The sequence below is a fragment of the Eschrichtius robustus genome, chromosome 6, assembly GCF_028021215.1.
Source record: "Eschrichtius robustus isolate mEscRob2 chromosome 6, mEscRob2.pri, whole genome shotgun sequence".
In the NCBI taxonomy this organism is placed as follows: Eukaryota; Metazoa; Chordata; class Mammalia; order Artiodactyla; family Eschrichtiidae; genus Eschrichtius; species Eschrichtius robustus.
This window is the reverse complement of record NC_090829.1, coordinates 87,546,661-87,564,484: the sequence shown is the minus strand read 5'-3', so window position 1 is coordinate 87,564,484 and position 17,824 is coordinate 87,546,661. Positions and strand designations below refer to the sequence as shown.

General features: G+C 39.3%; 1 protein-coding gene across 1 annotated transcript in view; it reads right to left on the bottom strand.

The window, feature by feature from the left end:
* Nucleotides 1-10,887: 10,887 nt before the first annotated feature.
* CCDC80 (coiled-coil domain containing 80) overlaps nt 10,888-17,824 on the bottom strand; it is a 32,931-nt gene continuing 25,994 nt past the window's right edge. The window contains exons 6-8 of the mRNA XM_068546753.1: nt 15,098-15,201; nt 12,497-12,577; nt 10,888-11,397 (exon numbers count right to left, since the gene is read on the bottom strand). Coding sequence (XP_068402854.1) covers nt 11,051-11,397; nt 12,497-12,577; nt 15,098-15,201 — 532 coding nt within the window. The 3' untranslated portion in view covers nt 10,888-11,050. The remainder of the gene's footprint in view (nt 11,398-12,496; nt 12,578-15,097; nt 15,202-17,824) is intronic.

Genomic DNA, 17,824 nt, shown 5'->3' with positions numbered 1-17,824 from the left:
GTTTACTCATGTTAATTTACAAATTAAGTAGAGAGAGGGAAGGAGCTGGAACTAAAATGTGAAGTTCTGATGTGGATGCACTGGAGTACAGTGGACCCCTCAACACAGGTTTGACCTGTACGGGTCCACTTATATGCATATTTTTTTTCAATAAATACAGTCCTATACGATCACCGGTTGGTTGAATCCTCGGATACGTAACTGCAGATATGGAGGGCCGGCTGTGGGACATGAGCATCCTCAGATTTTGGTCCGCAGTGGGTCCTGGAACAAATCCCCCGCAAATACCAAGGGACAACTGTATTTTGTGGGTGCTACTGTTTTAATAGGAGAGTAACTGAAAGGTGAGAGGTCTAGAAACCATATCCTATCATCTTAGGTGCTCTTGGATCAAGTGCATAATCTGGGGAGAACGAGTGTCATGCGGAAAAAGAAGTAGACTTCTTTCCTGTTGTAAAGAACAAGTTATAGGGTGATGGTTATTCTTTCCTTATAAGGAAGACTCTCCTAACAAATGATACTTTCCAATAATGGAGAAGGCCTTCCTGAAGAGTAGTAGAGAGTAGTAGTAAATTCTCGATCACTGAAGTGTTAAGGAGAGATTGTATCAGCAGTATGTTTTAGAAGAGATTCCATCATTGGTATAGAAGTTGGACTAAGTGATTTCTAAAGTCTCTTCCTATTTTTAGATTCTCTTCTAAGCAGTTTTGACCTACAACTAATGTGCTGAATAGCCTTTGGTTGGACCACAAGTATGGCCTGCAGTGACCTGATTCCAGCTCTGCCACTGGTCCTAGGGTCAAACTTCTGTCCAGCAATGTGCCTAATCCTGAGGGGAAGCAGGATGTGGCTGTTGGTTACAGAGGGAAAGATGGCTTAGACCCAGATCCCAAATGCTTGGCCAGCTATGTCCTGCTGCCATAGGTTTTCAAGGTCCATATGCAGAGGAGACTCAGGGCAGAGTTACTTTGTTTATAACTCTAAGGCTTTTTGCATCTGAATCCCCATGTGGAAGCCCTGTTGCTGGTGACCTGGGTTAGACTATGTGGGGCTGCAGGGAAACCTTTTGCTCTTGTACAGGCCCAACCTTGACCAGACACAGCCCAGGTCCTCCTTGGCAACTTCTCCTTTTACTTAAGTCCTGATTTTTCCTGCGAACTCTTACCATTCTAGTATGGTGAAGGGGCAGAGAATGTCAAACCCAAAGGAAAGAGAGTGGTTTTCCTTCTCTAAAGCCTAGAGCAGACTTTCTAAAATTGAGTAATATGTATCCCTCCTTTAAAGGAAAAAAAACCTCTCACAGATCAGTGTTGACCTTTTTTTCACTTTACTGTAATTTAAATGCATATGAACATAAAGTATAAACTTCTTATAGTTTTTACATGAAAACCAAAACAAATTTACAATTAAAGTATAAAGCTATAAAAGCAGTAAATTTTCAATTCAAATAGGAGTTTAGTGAGAAGGTGATGTTTTGCTCACATGGAATCACAATAAACTCCCTAACAGATCTGCAGAACTTCTGTCCTCACTTGCTATTTTACTTGCTTCAAGCACCATCCTGTCTCTGCCAAGATAACTGAAACCTGCTGACAATGCTGGTAATGCATTTAATCCTGCTGGGATTTATCAACCCATGTCCCTAACAATCCCATACGGATGTGGTGTGGGTCAAGCTGCCAACTCCCATTGGCCACGTTGCCCTGGAAAGATTTTAAAAACGTCAGCTTTATGTGTTCCCTGACGCTTTGAAAGAACTCACAAATAAAATTGCCTAGGCTTGGCACTGTTTTGAGGAGTACTTTTTTCCCTACAACATTCTTTGTTTCTTCCTCATATTCTTCTTGATTCACTCTTGATCATTTATATTCAATATTTTGCTAAAAAATTAACCATCCAGATTTTCAAATTTATTTGCACAGGAATTTGTGAATCATGCTCATAATTCTTTTACTTATTTCCTCTTTTACTATAGTTCTGTTTTCTTTCTCACTTTTGATTTTGTGTATGAATGGTGCTCTTGGTTTTTTAGAAAATAGGTTAATGAGCAGTTTCTAATTTTTACTTTATTAAAATTTATTATGTTCTGTTTTTCTAAAGTTTGTTTTGTTCTTTTTCCATCTTCTTCAAATGTATTTGTTTTCTTTCTTGCTTGTTAATGAACATGTTTATAACTAGTAGAAAAATTCCTTGGAGTAAGTAGACTCCAGGCCAATCCTCAAAGACTTTAAAATATAGCATTATCATTGTTATTTTTCCTAATTCTGTTTCGAGTCAAGAGTAGTGTCATTGAGGATTTTATTCATACTTTCGTTAGTTTCTAGTTTTTATACACTTGGTTGGAAAATGAGAGCTGTGCTCTTCCTGTTGTTATTTGCATATTTTTATTGAATTTATTATTGTAGTTCGGCTCATCCTTTGTGTAAAAACTTTTTTGAGAAAGTTGATGTTGGTTTGATATTTTGAACCAGTTTGAAAGTTTCTTGTCATACTTTAGATTTATTCAACTTGCATTTCTAGTCTGTTTTCACTGCTAGTAGTTACTTCTACATTTTTAAAAGCAAACTTAGAACCTTATTTATAAATGTTTCAACCTCAAAAATTAAAATATGGTCATTGACTCCTTTCATTGAAAGATGAGGAACTTAGGTTATTACATTTCCTCCCAACTCCTAGTTTTTCTTAATAAGCTCTGAGAATTTTATCTAGGTCTGCTACGCTGTATTTCATCTCTTCTAGGACTCATGTTTTCACATTACCATCTCTGAAATTGGGGTGTGTTAAGCAATGGCATGTTAATATAGCTGCTGCCTCCTGGCAGTAATGAAATTGTCTTTGCTTGCACATGCAGGCGTTTGGCACGTGCATACAACTTCTTGATGTTTCAGTCAACAAACCACTTAAAGACCATTTGAGGAGAGGATAAGAGTTCTGGTTGTTGTCTGAAAATCTTTCATTGGTACCTCCTGGTAAGATCAAGAACATGCCGGCATCAAATTTTACAGAATGAGTGTCAATAGCTTGGAAGAAGACCCTGGAGACAGCAGAGAAACTCTCTTAAAATGCTTCATCATCATCACGTCTTCCAGTGGTGCAGGGAACTATCTGCCCGGAAAACCTCAGACATCTACGACTCTGCGTCAAAAAGTGATTCAAGAGATTCTGGCTCAAAATGGGAAGATATTCTAGAAATAGCTTAATTTATTTAACTTATAGTTTCCCTTTTTATGTAATCAGAAAATGCTACATGATAAATGCGAAGTCTTTAAAAGCTCTTTAAAAAGATATCAAATGAAAATTCTAAATGACAAGAAAGTAATATGTTTAATTGACAGTGTGTTTCTTAGCAGGACATGAAATAGTGGCGTCTCTTAGACTTGATGTTGTCATGGATATGATGAAATTCAGAAGTTCTTTTTAAAATGTTTTATTATGCACCTTTTCCTTCAAGAATTAATAGTTTGCCTTTTAGTTTGTAATCCCAATTATCACAGCTAATTAAACTTTATTCGTTCATGACATAATTTGTTTATTAATAACTTTAAATGCCAGTTCATCTCTCAGCTGGGCGCTGTCTTAAAATAGAATTTTCTCTTCCGAAAGTGTTTTCGACTGATACACTTCCTGAGGTTTTGTTAATTTTTTTTGGTGTCTAATAACTACTGACTGCAGTTTTTTCGAGTCATATTATTGTTCAGAGGTTTTGCATTTTTATTACTTTCTATAGCTATTTAATGTAATATAAATAATGGCTTGTCTGAAAAATAATTCTTAAGTCACCTTTTCTTTTCCATTTAGAAATCTCCTTTTTTATCATTTAGTGTTGCCAAAAAGTTGTTTCACTGCTATATTACATATGTATGTATGTAGGTGTGTATGTATGTCTAGGTGTGTGTATATGTGTATATGCATATATATATTTTTTTTTCCCCCCCTTTTTGTAGGTGAGCTGATTTCTAAGCCTGGGTGCATGGATGCCTCTGTATAGATCTTTTCTTTAAGATTTCTGTATACTCATCTTTAAACAAAATTTTAATCAGTCCCAGTATTTCCCACAAAATGGTGTAGGTGAAATCTTCCTTACCCAATTGCTCTTTACCTGGACCCTGAATGGCATCTTTGAAGTTGTGTTAAAGCTAGAAGCTGTTTTAAGAAGGTGGAAGGGAAGCAGGACCATAGAAAATTGCAACGAGGGAACTTCCTGGGTGTGTACTTTTCCTCTATCTTGGTTGAAATGCCTGCTCTGAGGGCCAGTTCCATAGAGATAGGGGTAGTACTGTCTCCTGTTGTGAGGAGAGGGTATCACTTGACTTTTAGTTTGTTCCTCTGTTTGAGACTGAGCCCCCTGCTTTGATAAGAAGTCAGGCTAAGTGAAGTGCCTTGAAAGCAGCACACACTTTCTCTACAACTGTGAAATTTGCTACTAGAATTTTTGTCTTGTATACTTATGTATAATTATATTTGTATATATTCTTACATTTAACATGTTACAGACATTTAACATATGTATAAAATATTTTAACATTTCCTATTTTGTTAAGTTTTTATATGTAAAATTTATACACACTGCCCTGCTGCAAAGATTTCCCACGTTCATATATTTGAAAGGACTCACCAGACTCCACAGAGGACACTCACATAAGACTTTTATTTAAGGCGAAGGACATGGTGCCGCAAGAAAAGGAGAGTGTAGACACTGGGGTTCCAAGAGAGCCGAAGCCTAAGCTCCCCAGGGTCCTTATTACACAGAGACCTCACTGTCTCCACTGTCTCCAGCTGGAACTCCCAAGATCTGTGGGAGGAATCTTGACTTTGGGAGAACTCAAAGTAGAATTTCCCAGGATTTTCATGGCCTCTCTAGCCAACTCATCAGTCAGGTTTACGTAATCTATTAGGCCAGTTGGAAACCATCATTAAAGAAATTAACCCTGGGGATCCCTGGGGTAGTTTCAGACTTTAAACAGCACATCATAAATCCCACTGCCCTTAGTTTGGCCAAGAGTCAAAAAAGATACCATCATGTCCCCAGAGATAGAACTTTTCCAGTCTAGCTGTAAACCAACTCCATCCTGCATATATATACCCTTATCTCCAAACCTCCTTCCTCCAATTAGGAAGTTAGGGGGAAAGAAGGGCAGGGCATAGCCATGTCACTTAACTTTGGCCTCTCAGCTACAGCTGATCCTTGCCTGAGCAATAGACTACAAGTGTATTTCTTATCTTTCCTAGTGCTCAATTTCCCCAAGTTGGGGATAGTAAGTAGGCACACATTACTCAAAGTTCATGCTTTGAGATTAAAGCTATTCCCTAGTTTCAATCTTGATGAAGTTTTCTTCTATAAATTCATGCTTATTGTTCATTTTAGTTTATTTCAGGGAGGGGGTAGTGTTTATGAATGAATTAATAATAGTGCCACCATCCTTCCATGGACATCCAGACAACTTCTTAAATCTGGGCGAGGTAAGAAGTTCCCAGGAGAAGAAGTGCCTACACTGTGAGTATCCAAAAGCCATTGACTATGGTGACAGTGGAGTCAATATGAGGTACTTGCTCAAATCATGTCGAGGCTGACAGGAAGAGCAATGTAATAATTCTAGTCTCCAAAAGATTGAAGAACTATCATCACTTATATCTCCCTGGTCCATTCTTTATGCCTCTCCCCCAATCATTTATTATATATACTAGCTTATAATTGACTGTGTACATGGCTGCTCTCTACTAATCTGTACTGGAAAATGTCAGTTTTGTATTACTGGTTTCTGGCAAAGTACATAGAGAATAATATAAATACAATAAATGTTGGAATCATCATATAACTTGAGCATAACCTGGAAATGAGTATCTTGGATTAAGACCTGGAATGACTAGATGGTTCTCTTCACACCTCAAGGCTTTCAGCCATTCTTGTTCAAGTCTTGCCAGATTTGGGTGTATTCCTGCCTCTGCCTACCCTGGTCTAATTTGGCTCTCTAAAGAGTATTCACAAAAAGAAGCAAGCCAAAGATAAAAAAGAGGACTAAAGGGGACAAACAGAATGATGGTGAAATCCACAGGAGGAATTTACTCTTTCTCTAACATTTTTGGGAAGGAAAGTGAGGCTTGCTTCCAGGGATTAGCAATCTTTCAGAAATGGTTTGCCAAGCTGTTCCCTATGGCCCTTCTTCAAGGATCTCCTTTTGCGCTGCAGATGTCCTTAGAAAGGGTGGTACCTTTAGCATGTCAGTTACACCTAATCAGTTGTAGTCATCGGTGAGCTGGAATGGTTCATGAGAGAGGGGCCAGGGAAAGGAGAAAAGGGCCAGGAGAGAGGAAAGGGATGCTTATGGGGGAGGAGTAAAGCCAAAGAAAATGTTGCCCAGGGTCAGTTTTAGCTGTTTAAAATCACCCCACCCCTTCACCCAGCCTCCTTGGCACATGTATCAACCCATGGAGTGGAGGATGGAGGACCGTTCTTTTGCTTTCTAGAAGGAAGTACTGATATTTAAGGTCTCTGAAGTCTGCCCAGGGACTGCCCAGTTTCCAAGCTTCAGGTGATGCATTTGGTCCCCAAATTAGGAAATTTGTGTTGAAGCACAAGCATATGCTGCAACACAAATTTCCTAATTTGGGGACCACATTAAGGGACTCCTTAAATGTTCAGGAAGCTCACAGTCCTTGCCAGCCTGAATTCCTTGGAAGCTCCAGCCTGGCTGTTAAGGTGATGATGAGGGTTTCTGTGTGTTAGAGGTGATGACCCCTTTGGATCGCAGCCGCAGCAGCAGTATTGTGCTGGGAAGAATTCAGTGAAGTTGCTTAATACCTTTCCCAATTCCCGTAACAATTTGGAACTGGATTCTGAACTGTGAAGTCTGGGTTCTCTGAGAATTAACATTGATTGGATCATAGGAAATCTCTGAGCTTCTCTGAGCTTAGCATTCTACTCCCTAAAGACCAAGAAAGATTCATAAACGTCACAGAGTTCGAAGAAACTTAAATGTCTAGTCCCACTCTCTCATTTAGAGATAAGAAGCTGAGTCCCAGAGGTAAAGTGACTCATCTCAGGTCAGGGCAAGGACCAGTAGTTTTCCCAAGTCCAGTGGCCCTTTTAAAACACCCATCGAATTCTGTTACAACTCGCCCTTTGCCCTTCATCACCTTTTGTGTAAGTGCCTGACAATTAGCTTTTCTGAGGGTAATGTAAATGCTTAACATTAATCTTTTGATTGTTAAGGCATCCATGTCAAAGAATCCATCTCGAATAAACACGTTGCCAGCTACACAACTACCTAAAGATCCAGCAACCCCCATGAAGTTCCCCTATTGGAAAGCCCTGGGTGACCTACATAACTGACCCCTTGAGTGACCCTACTTTTCCCTTCATGTGCCTAAATTCCCACTCTTAGGTTTAAATTCACCAATAAAAAGTAAACCCGTGAAACCCTAGGCACCTCACCCTCAACCCCAATACAGGCAGAACCCCAGGTCTCTGCTCTCTACCTGCAGCCTCGCTGTGTGTATCCTCCAGGACCTGTGAATAATAAATCTTGTTTTTTACAAAGTTTCCTGATGGTTGATGAAATAAAAATTCATATTTTATGGCAAGATGAGAAAAACTTAAACATAAAATTTTTCTTTGCCTGTTTCGGCCTCCTCCCTCCCCTTTAGTGTGTATTATGCATTTGCACTAACCAGACCTCCTTAGGAGATAACCTTCCTCCTTAACCTCATAAGGGGCCACTATGACCCATGACCCACTACTCATTTTGTACGTGTTAATCTGTAAACCATCAAATGATGCATAACCATTTGTCTCAAAAAAAAAGTATGTAACCGAGCTTTGACCTCTAATTGGTAGAACAAAGCTCAGAGCTTGCTGAAGGACTGTCTCCCAGGTTATAATCCTCAGGTTGGCTTGAATAAAAATTTCCACTTCTTTCTTAGATCTGCTGTCGATTAATTTTTCATCAACATGGTTGTTGCTGAAGTGCACTTTGCGATCATAATAAGAACCACAAAGGCCAGTCCAGCCACAACATTGGTTCCTATGGGGAAATGTCTGTAATACAGGCCCAGGTGAGTGCCCCCAGGCATTCCTGGCTGATAGCATCACTATCGACAGGTTGAGACCATCAGGAAGCACCACTCCGACCTTGATTCTTGAGTTCTTAATAACTAATAACGTGTACAAAATGAAGAGGAAAGTCTGGCATTAGGAGCTTTGCACCAGCTCTGAGAGGACTGAGGAGAAGTAGTTAGTTAGCATTTTAACTGAGCTTCACTTGAAGTTAAGAGTACTCACCAAACACACCCTCTGTCCACACACACCAAACCATCAAGTACAGAGCAACCATGGAGCAGAAAGGATTCCTCAGCAGGGAAAGGGGAATTCGTGGTGGCACAGAAATGTACAGAGGTCCTTTTCAAGAGACGTCTCCTTTTCTGGAATCTCTCTACAGTGCTGAGCACTGAGATCATCAGTCAGGGTCAGCTGAGGCCATCATTCACCCTGGTCCTGAGCTATTTTTATCCTCAAGGCTCTAGGAGTTGAGAAGGTGTGAGCTTCGCTATTAACTGTAATCCAGAGAATGAGACCAGTGGGCTCTACCAACTCTGCTGTGTCTGGGCCACCAGCCTCTGTAGCAGGCAGGAGAAGGATCTCTCTGCTGAATTAATAGTCATCTTAGAGCCCTGGGATTTCTCTAGTGGAAACCAATTCTTGGAAATTCATGGAAGGGAATTATGACAACCAGCAACTTTGGTGAGGCTGTGTCCTTTACAGACTTTTTCCAGATTTTCCTAACTCAGCTGGGTGCTTTTCTTTCTAAATACCATAAACTTTCTCAGAAACGATATTTTATTTATTTCTTACCTTTTGTGGTTGCTCTTTTTGGAAGGAAATGCTTTTATAGGAAAAAAACAATACTCAGATTTCAAACAACCTGATCTATACCCCTGGAAGACAGAGATTCAGGTTGCCTAATTCTCCAATCCTCCCATTTGCTGAGATTTACTCTGTATTTTTCCAGATTATAGAATTTGAGGACATTTACCAAAAATATCTTCCTCTGAATGTGTCCTTTTGCTGAGCTATGGCTTATACTACAGTCCCCCAAATGATTATACACGACTTCTGCATCCACTCATTAGAGGAAGGAGTCTTCAAATGCATTTGCTAATGATCGTCTCAGTGTCACTGAAACCAGAAGAATTCTTGAAAAAGTAATCTCAGGTTATGAAAAAGTGTTGTCTTTCTTTGGGTGCAGGAACTAGAACCTTATTCATATTATTCTATAAGTAAATTTTCTATTATCCCTATCTAGTTTCCTTGAGAGATGAAACTCCCTCATTATTATATTTCCTGAAATTGAGACAACTTGGGCCCCTTAGAAATTGTCCCTATGTAATTTCAGAAACAATCATAAAGAAAACCATTCTTATTGGCAATTTTAAGCTGTGCTTCACTTTGGCAAAAATGTAAGAGCAATGCACATCAACCTGGTTCTTGCACCTTCACCCCTCAGGCAGCTGGTACAAACTGTTCTAGAAGGAGAGAGGAGGAAAGCTCTCCACCATGGGAGAGGGGTAGGGTGGGAGCATAGTTTTTATAATAAGAAAACTGTGTTGAAGTCACTTGTACTTTCTGGACCTCAGTTACCTGTAAAACAGGTAAGAATGAATGGTCTTCATGGAGAATAAGGGACAAAACAAGTGATTCCTCAGGTTCATTGAGGTACAAATTCCACTTTTACTATAATTATAACAAAGTTCAGATGATGTAAAGACAAACTTGTACAAATAGGCACAGATAAGTTAAATGCTAGTAGTATTCACATGTGGCTTGAATGCAGTTATTAATATCTAGGCTCACTAGAGTTAATGACCAATTTCAAGACTATTTGGAGAATTAGTTGTTAATAACAGTGACAAAAAATAAGCATCCCCATTACTGATAGAGGCTGGCACTGTCCGGATGCTAAACGCTGGGAAATCTGATCACCTTAGGGCAAACTCATACATATTAGTTAATATTACTTGGTCTTTGCTGAAAAAAAAAGAAAAGTAGGAAAGAAGGAAGGAAGGGAAAGAGGGAGGGAGCAAGGGAGAATATTTAGTTTATATGCCATATGTAAAAAATAAATGCTCTATTTCAAAGACAAGGATTATATTCTGCAATCCAGTTACAATTTTATCCACTGTTAATTTAGTAACATTTTCCTTTGAAAACAAAAGGAACCCCTAAAAGTAATCTCCTTTGTAATTTTATTTTACAAGGTGCCAGTATGATAATGGGCGCATTAGGGAGTCAAATGTGAAGAGTCAAGGTGTCCCATGCTGGGAATGCCATGGTACCTGACAGAACTCTGAAAGTAGCACCTCTAGCTGCAGAGCCAGATTCTGGTGGTGATTTAGAAGTTCCTTTTCCCTGAAAAGACACTAAGAGTTAACAGAAACAGGGCAGGAAGTGGCTATGATAACACAGCTGAGTTTGGTACTTGCCCTGGCTTTGGTAGCCAGTGTCACCGGACTCCTATAGTATCAAACTTCAGGAAAGAAATTCACAGTATAGAGCAGAGCTGTCAATCATTTTTAGACTAACATTCAAAAAGGGTTAAGAAGCTACCTGCTCTGTCTGTCCCATCTGCTCAGATGTTCATCTGAAAATATCTGTGCTGTGATCTTTAATTTTCTTTAACAATCATGGTTTTCACTTACCAATTAATACTAAAAATACTAAAAAGAGAGGTATAAATACTTACGCTATAGAATACTGTATTCCCAATCACGTCCACCACATTAAGAAAAGGAAAATATCCATTTTCAATAACATTATTCAGCACCAGATCCTCTCCAGTTAGACAAACAATTCTTTTAAACATCTTTATGATTTAAGGCTTCAGTAACAACTCATGAGAAGGCAAAAGTTTGCTATTTATTTAATCTTGGAAGAACACTGAAAGAAAAAGGCAGGGAATGTAGGCAGTGTGGAAGAACTCTCCTTTACATAGCTGGCCACATGTGGCTTCAACAGCTGCAGGGGAAACTGGCTGGGGCTAAGGTTACATATTTCTGTTCAGTAAGGGTATCCATGGTGGTAACTCTCATGATGACGGTAGTCATCCTGGTAACCATCCTGGTATCCTTGATGGTAACTATGGTAACCATAGCCTGCATACTCATCTTCTGGGCAGCGCATCCCTAGTGACTGCTGAATAGCCATTTCCTGTCTCCGGAGTTGCATCGAATCAATTAAATCGTACACAATCACCATGGACCACATTGGGGAAGGATACCAGGATTTCACATTTCCATCTTTTCCAACTAGAAGCATGGAGAAGTACTCTGGGCTCACTTGAAAATAGTTACGTATGTCTTTCACCAAATGCGCTGGTACGTCTTCTCGCTCCACAACAGAGCTCCCTAGAATAGGATTAGAAAAGTTGTTAGCGGATTGAAGAGGCAGCACTCAGGAAAGCATCAAAGTGAGAAGAAACCACTGTGAGAATAGAGAGAGGACCCAGGAGTCTCTTCTCTTCAGCTCAAAAATCCAATTAAAAAAGTTTGCTTGTTTTTTCTACTAGCAAAGAAATGTCCCTGCTGTTCTACAACATTATTAGTGTATCAAACTTTGGGGCACATAATGCCTCCTTATAGGAGTGTTACAAAGTATAAAACCAGTCCCTTCATTTAATCCTGGCAAGATCAACCACTTTAAAATTTGTCACTAACAAAGATTATATTGTTTATATTTCCAAGTTTATTTCCAATTAGCTTAGTTTCTTCTTTGCGGGTACAGTTTTCCTTTTGATGCTGTTATCTTTATAACAAAACTCTTATTTCATTGTCAAAGGTGAAAAATACCAATTATCTAAGAGCTGGGAATATATTTAAACTATTATCGTTAGTGAAAAGAAGAAAGGGAAGGGAGAAGGGCACTGACACTTTCTGGGTATCTGCTCTGTCCGGCACTGTGCCAGGGATTTATACACATTATCTCAGGTAAAGCGCTTGATCTTGGATGGAAGGACTGGGTTTACTTTCTGAAACTTTTAGTCACTGTCATTTTCTTTCAGCTTCTCTGAGCCTTTTAGTATATGTCCTCATCTGTTGCAAGGGAATCAGTGAGATATGACCTTTGTGCCTCGTAAAACTATTTCGAGAATTAAATGAGATAACATAGATGAAAATGCTTTGTAAGACAATCAAGCCCCATGCAGACAGAAAAGAATGACTTATTTCAGTTAAGAAAATGGATATTTTTGCTGTCACTTATGATTTTTTTAGTAAAAACAATATTAGTGCTGTGCTCCCCTTCCCCTTCTTCTACATCCATCCTGTGTACACACACATGCACACACACACACACACACACACACACACACACACGGGCAAACATGAGGAGGGAGGATTTTGTGACCTTTCTTCACCTGAGGGGTACACCCACTGCTTACATATAAATTAACATAATTTAACTGAACTTATCAGTAGTTTATACTGTTTTAAAGTAACAACACTTTACCATTAATCGGGAACAGTTCTAAAACTCCCCCTACTTCCTCTCCAACACCTAAAAGCTTCAGAACAGTTATGTGGCGCAGACCTAAGAGAAAAAAAGAAAGCGGTAGAATCTGTAAGTCTTCTTTCACTTCCAAAGACTGGATGTCTGAGAATTAAAAATCTCTAAGTTTAAAAAGAATATAAAACATAACCTGATTAGGTAAAATAATTCATTTTTTTTAAAGTTTTTTCATTAAAAAAAAGTATTTAAATACTTATAAAATCTTGAAAAAAGACTAATTGCAGATTTTAGGATTAACAACAGGGTCAGATGTGGTCTGGTTTGGTTTTGTTTTTGCAGATTGAAATAGAAGAATTTGCTTTTAAACTGTGATTCTCACTCTACTAAATGACAAACCAAAAATGAAGCCATCGGAACTTTAAAATATCTAAGATGATCTAAGCTGATTAGTGTTCTGGAAGACAGTCATGCCTAAAGTTATAACAGCTTGCATGGATAATTTAATTTTCTCTCAAAGAAAAGACTACAGACCCTAGCCGTTGTGATTGTTTAAGAAATCATTCTGGCTTCCTCAAAGAAAAGTTTGTCAGTTTAGAGGGCAGGTTCTTAGCACTTCTTTAGAAGACTCAAAGGGGTAGCACAGCAGGCACAGCTTGCTTCCCAGCCTCAGCTAAAGTTTCAGGAAAGGAAAGAAGGTCATGCCTTGGTAGCTTGTTGGAATTCCTTTGAAGATGAAGCGCATATGAAAAGATTCAGGAGAAAGAACACAGGAGGACAAGGAGGCTCTAGATTCATCCTATTCAGATTTCGCGGTTTTAGACAATATCCGGGCCTAGTCATGGTACTAACTTGGAACTAAATATGAATGTGGACGGTGTTGACTGTCCAGGGGAGAAGACTGAAAGCCACCATGGAGGGCTCTTTTAAGGAAGAGCTGAAATCCAGGCAAAATGCTATTACAAAAAAAATTTGTGGCCTTTACTCTTCTCCCAGAGAAGTGAAGCATTTCTGTTCTACATGTTGTTGAGTCATGTTTTCAAAAGGGAAGATCATGAATTTAATTATCCCTTAAAAACATGACTTGTTCACATTTCCTGTCTACTGCAAAAGTGTTTGACTTGGGCTCTGTGCAGAGATTCAAAATGAAACATCACCTAAGAGCTGCTGCAAAGACATCTGTAGAAAATTAGCAAACCATGATTTTATTAATATTCTTATTGTGGAGGGTCATTAACTGCTCTAAAAACTTCTGTCTTACCCAGCACTGTTGGTGGCTATACATAATATATATATACAATATATATAATTATATATACATAATTTATACAAAATATAAATTTTGCCTAAGAATGCTGGCACAATCAAATCTTCTTTACATATACTGATATAAGTTCTTAAAACATTAACCTTGTTAATAGGAGTATAAATAAAAATTCACAAATTTTCTCATTGTTTTTACTGTTATGAGCTCGTTTTCTGCCTTCTTTTGAGTTATTATTTCATATCTTAAAATTGAAATGTATTTATAATGTTCAGGTACTGGGTCATAGCAAGGGCCCAGGCTCTGGTAATGTTTTACAAGACTTATACCACGACACCACCTTTTATAATTCAAACACAGTTTTATAACTAATCCATGATTCTTCTTCCTAATAGAAGTATCAAAATAATACAGATTCATCTATGTTCCAATTATGAATTTTTTAATCTGTAGCCCCCTAGCTACTCTTCCCCCCTCTAATGACTCTCTCAAAATTCTTCCTCTGCAGAGGTGTATCTTACATGAGATTTCAGTCGTGATTTCCACTTTTGAAATTGCCATTATCTCTTTGGTTCAAAACAGAACTTAGTAATAAGTTCTGTGTATTATGCATTTCCTTTCCTTTCTATATGTCCATATTCAAAATCATACTAGCTCTTTCTGACCACTAGGATAATAATGCTTGGTAAAGAAAGCATACATTAGTTTTCAAAACACTGAGCAATTCACTGCAAATAATGATAGTAATAATAAACTGCATTTCTCTTTGACCTGCTTGTCTTAAAGCATAAGGTTCTGTTTAACAGATCTTGCTGTCTTCCTGGTGCCCAGTTATAGATCAAAATCCTTTCTAAGGGAACAGCAATATAGTACAGTGTGCTTCAATTCATTCATTAATTCCCAAAGCCATTCCTGTTTTACAAAAGATATTTAATCTATGGAGAAGTACTCAATGTTGGTACCTAATTATTACCTAAGTAAATGATAATACCTGAGTTTTATGATCTTGAGACAAGTTTTTAAAAAGCAAACAAGAAGACAACATAATACAGATCACTTAAAGTAAAGCAGCAGGTATTTTCAAACACATTAATGAAGAACCTGAGAGGGCAGAATACTGAGAAAAAAGAAAAAAGAAAAACAGACCCCAGTTGACTAAGATTCCAGTCTGAAAGCAACTTTATCCTCAGTATAACTGAGTAAGTGTCTAGGAATCTACAGTCTGGACTGGGGAGTATTTGCATGACCTAATGTTCCATTTTAGAACTGACCAGGAAGAGAGTGGTATGGGAAAGCAGTGATGCTTTAAGACAAGCAGGTCAGTGATGCTTCCCACTCACCAAAATTGCATGCCTGACCACTGAGGGCAGAGAGCTGCTGTGAATAGGCCCAGTCTTCATCATTAGGCGCTGAGATCACTAGCAGCCGCCTCCTCCATCGGAACCTGGAAAAGAAGCAGAAGGCCACAATGGCTGCTTCAAACAATAGAGGCCAGTGTGAAAACACAGAGGAACTTCGGCTGTCATTTTTTTCCTGTGCCCAGAATAAAAAACAATGACCCTTAGAAATATTTCATAGCTCCTCAAAGCCTAATATTAAACTGTATTACCACATTTCTTGCACTTTTTCGTTTGTAACTTCACAGTCTGCCTACTGTGACATTTGCGTGATGTGTTAGGCATGAGTCTGGTCATCAGGCATGAGTCTGGTCCCCATGCCTGATGAGGTCACTTAGGGAGAGACGGAGCTCTCAGATACAATGAAAACCAGCCGATATTGTATGTTAAATTGTAGCAACAGAAATAAGGGAATCAGAAAATAACTGAAGAAAACTCAAGTTCTGGTAGAGTTCCCTAGGGTTTTTGGGTGGGGCAGGGAGCAGTGAAGATATGGACAGGAAATAGTATGGAAAAAAAGGAACTGAATTTTAAGTAGATGACAGTGACAGGAAGAAGGAAAATAGGAAAGTGTCTCAAACGGTCAAGGAGGGTTCCTGGAAAAACAAAGCCCTATGTACCTTCCTCAGTAGCCAGTGGCTCTTCCAGGGGCAAATGCTAGTTCTAAAATGTACCCTATCATCATAGTAAGAACCACCACTTACAGAGTACCCCTATGAAGTAGAATGGGGCTAAACCTAGAGCCGTAGGATTTTAGATTATATGATAAACTTGTTTCTGCTCTTACAGCGCCAACAAGGCAGGGCAGTGGAAAGAGCTTTTGTCTTATAGCCAGGAAGCTTGGTCCACATTTTGTCACTGCCACTTTTTGGGTTCCCTGAGCATGTCACTCTGTTCATCTACGTCATAGTTTTTCCTTAGCTCTAGAATCCACCTCAAAGAGGTGTTGTAAGAATTAAACTCTAAAACCCATCAATGTAAGTTATGCATGTGATGGCATGGATATAGATCATGTCTTAATCTGCAGGCTTCTAGGTTTAGAACTTTGTCCTACAGATGGATAAGGTCCATTTCCCCATTAACAGATCTTGGACATTGTCTATCATGATGTCATACAACAACCAATTTAATCCTTATGTTTGTGTATCATTTTATAGCTCACTTTCACCTACACAATATGTGATCCTCACTAGAGTTCAGTGAGGGCATGACTTGTTTTCCCCATTTTACAGATAACAAAACGAGGCTTAGAGAAGTGAGGTAACTTGCCTGACTAGTAAATCTAAGAGGTGGTACCAAAATACAGATTTCTCTGACTCCTGGTGCAGGGCTTTCCCTAGTCTACCCCCTCAGAGGTGCTGATGCTTGGCTGGCGTGTCAGGGTCCCTAAGAGGATAGGAAGGAGAGAGGGTGTGAATCCAAGGGGCCGCTGCATGCATCTGTCTCAAATTCCACCTTCACTGGAGAAGGGTTTTTTGCTTTCTACCCTCAGCGCTGGTGACTGCGGGGTGTCAATGCACTCATGGAGCCGGAAGCCAGTTGATTTTATTCATGGCTTCTCTCCCTGTGCCCCTTCAAGCCTCACAGTGAACAGGAGAGTTTTCAGTCCCAAAGAAAATGGCCTCTTAGGGGAATAGTGGTTTGGATGAATGAGAGAAAATGATAGTCTGATGAAATACAACCTCTGAATGGGCGCCTGTAGCAAGGCTAGCCAAGAATTGCTTGCTGTGACATTACATTAGCTTCCTCTGCTTGTTTTTCTTCAAAGGGAAAGAAAAACTAAAATCTCCACTGAGGATAGGAAGATGAATGTATTTGCATAAAGGAGGGGAGAGGAGAGTCTGAGACTGTCTGAGGTTTCCTGGGAAACGGAACAGTGACGGCTCTCGGATCACGAAAAGGATCTCCTGTATCTTCCCTGCTTCCTTAGGAGGCATGCCAGACCAGCACCGGCACCCCAGCCAGCACCCAAAGCAGGCCAGCCTTCCTGGCCTCACACAGAGCTTCAGGGTATCCTGGAGGGAGCTATTTTGGGTGAGGTCTATTTTAGCTTGTTTACCTGTATGTACCACTGAATGCTGTCAGACTGGAGAAGGATGGGATCTGAGACTCCCTGTCCCAGACAGAATCAAGAGAAGGTCATTTCCCCTAAGTGATCATTCTTTATCCCACAGACCTTTACATTAAGATACAAGGCCCCAGCTCCCAGCACTGAAGGACAAATGTTAATGGAACTAACTTCTGTGGGAAGTAACAAGAGATGTGAATGTGGCCCAGATCCTTATTTTGGACAAATTGTTTTTCTGTCACTTTACTTTGTCAGTAAATAGAAAGTCTACAAGCTATACATGTGTTTGCTTCTTTTAACTGGCATTGCCAATTTAGTGTGCATTTGCCCACTCTTTAGGGCTTCTGTCTCAGAGAAAGGTAATTATAGCCTGAACCATATGAGTGTCACTAAAAACTAGATTGGCTTCAGAGTCTGGTCAGCTGAAACCAGGCTGTATAGACCCACCAACAATTCAGCAAATATGAAGGAAAATTCCCATTTGGATATTCCTTTATTTATAGAGCGGTTAGGTAGGAAAAAAATTATTTTTTCAGTTCTCTTTGCCTGGGTTTCAATTCTGAAGGTGTTTATTAAATCTCCTCTTAGCTCTCCTTTGATGA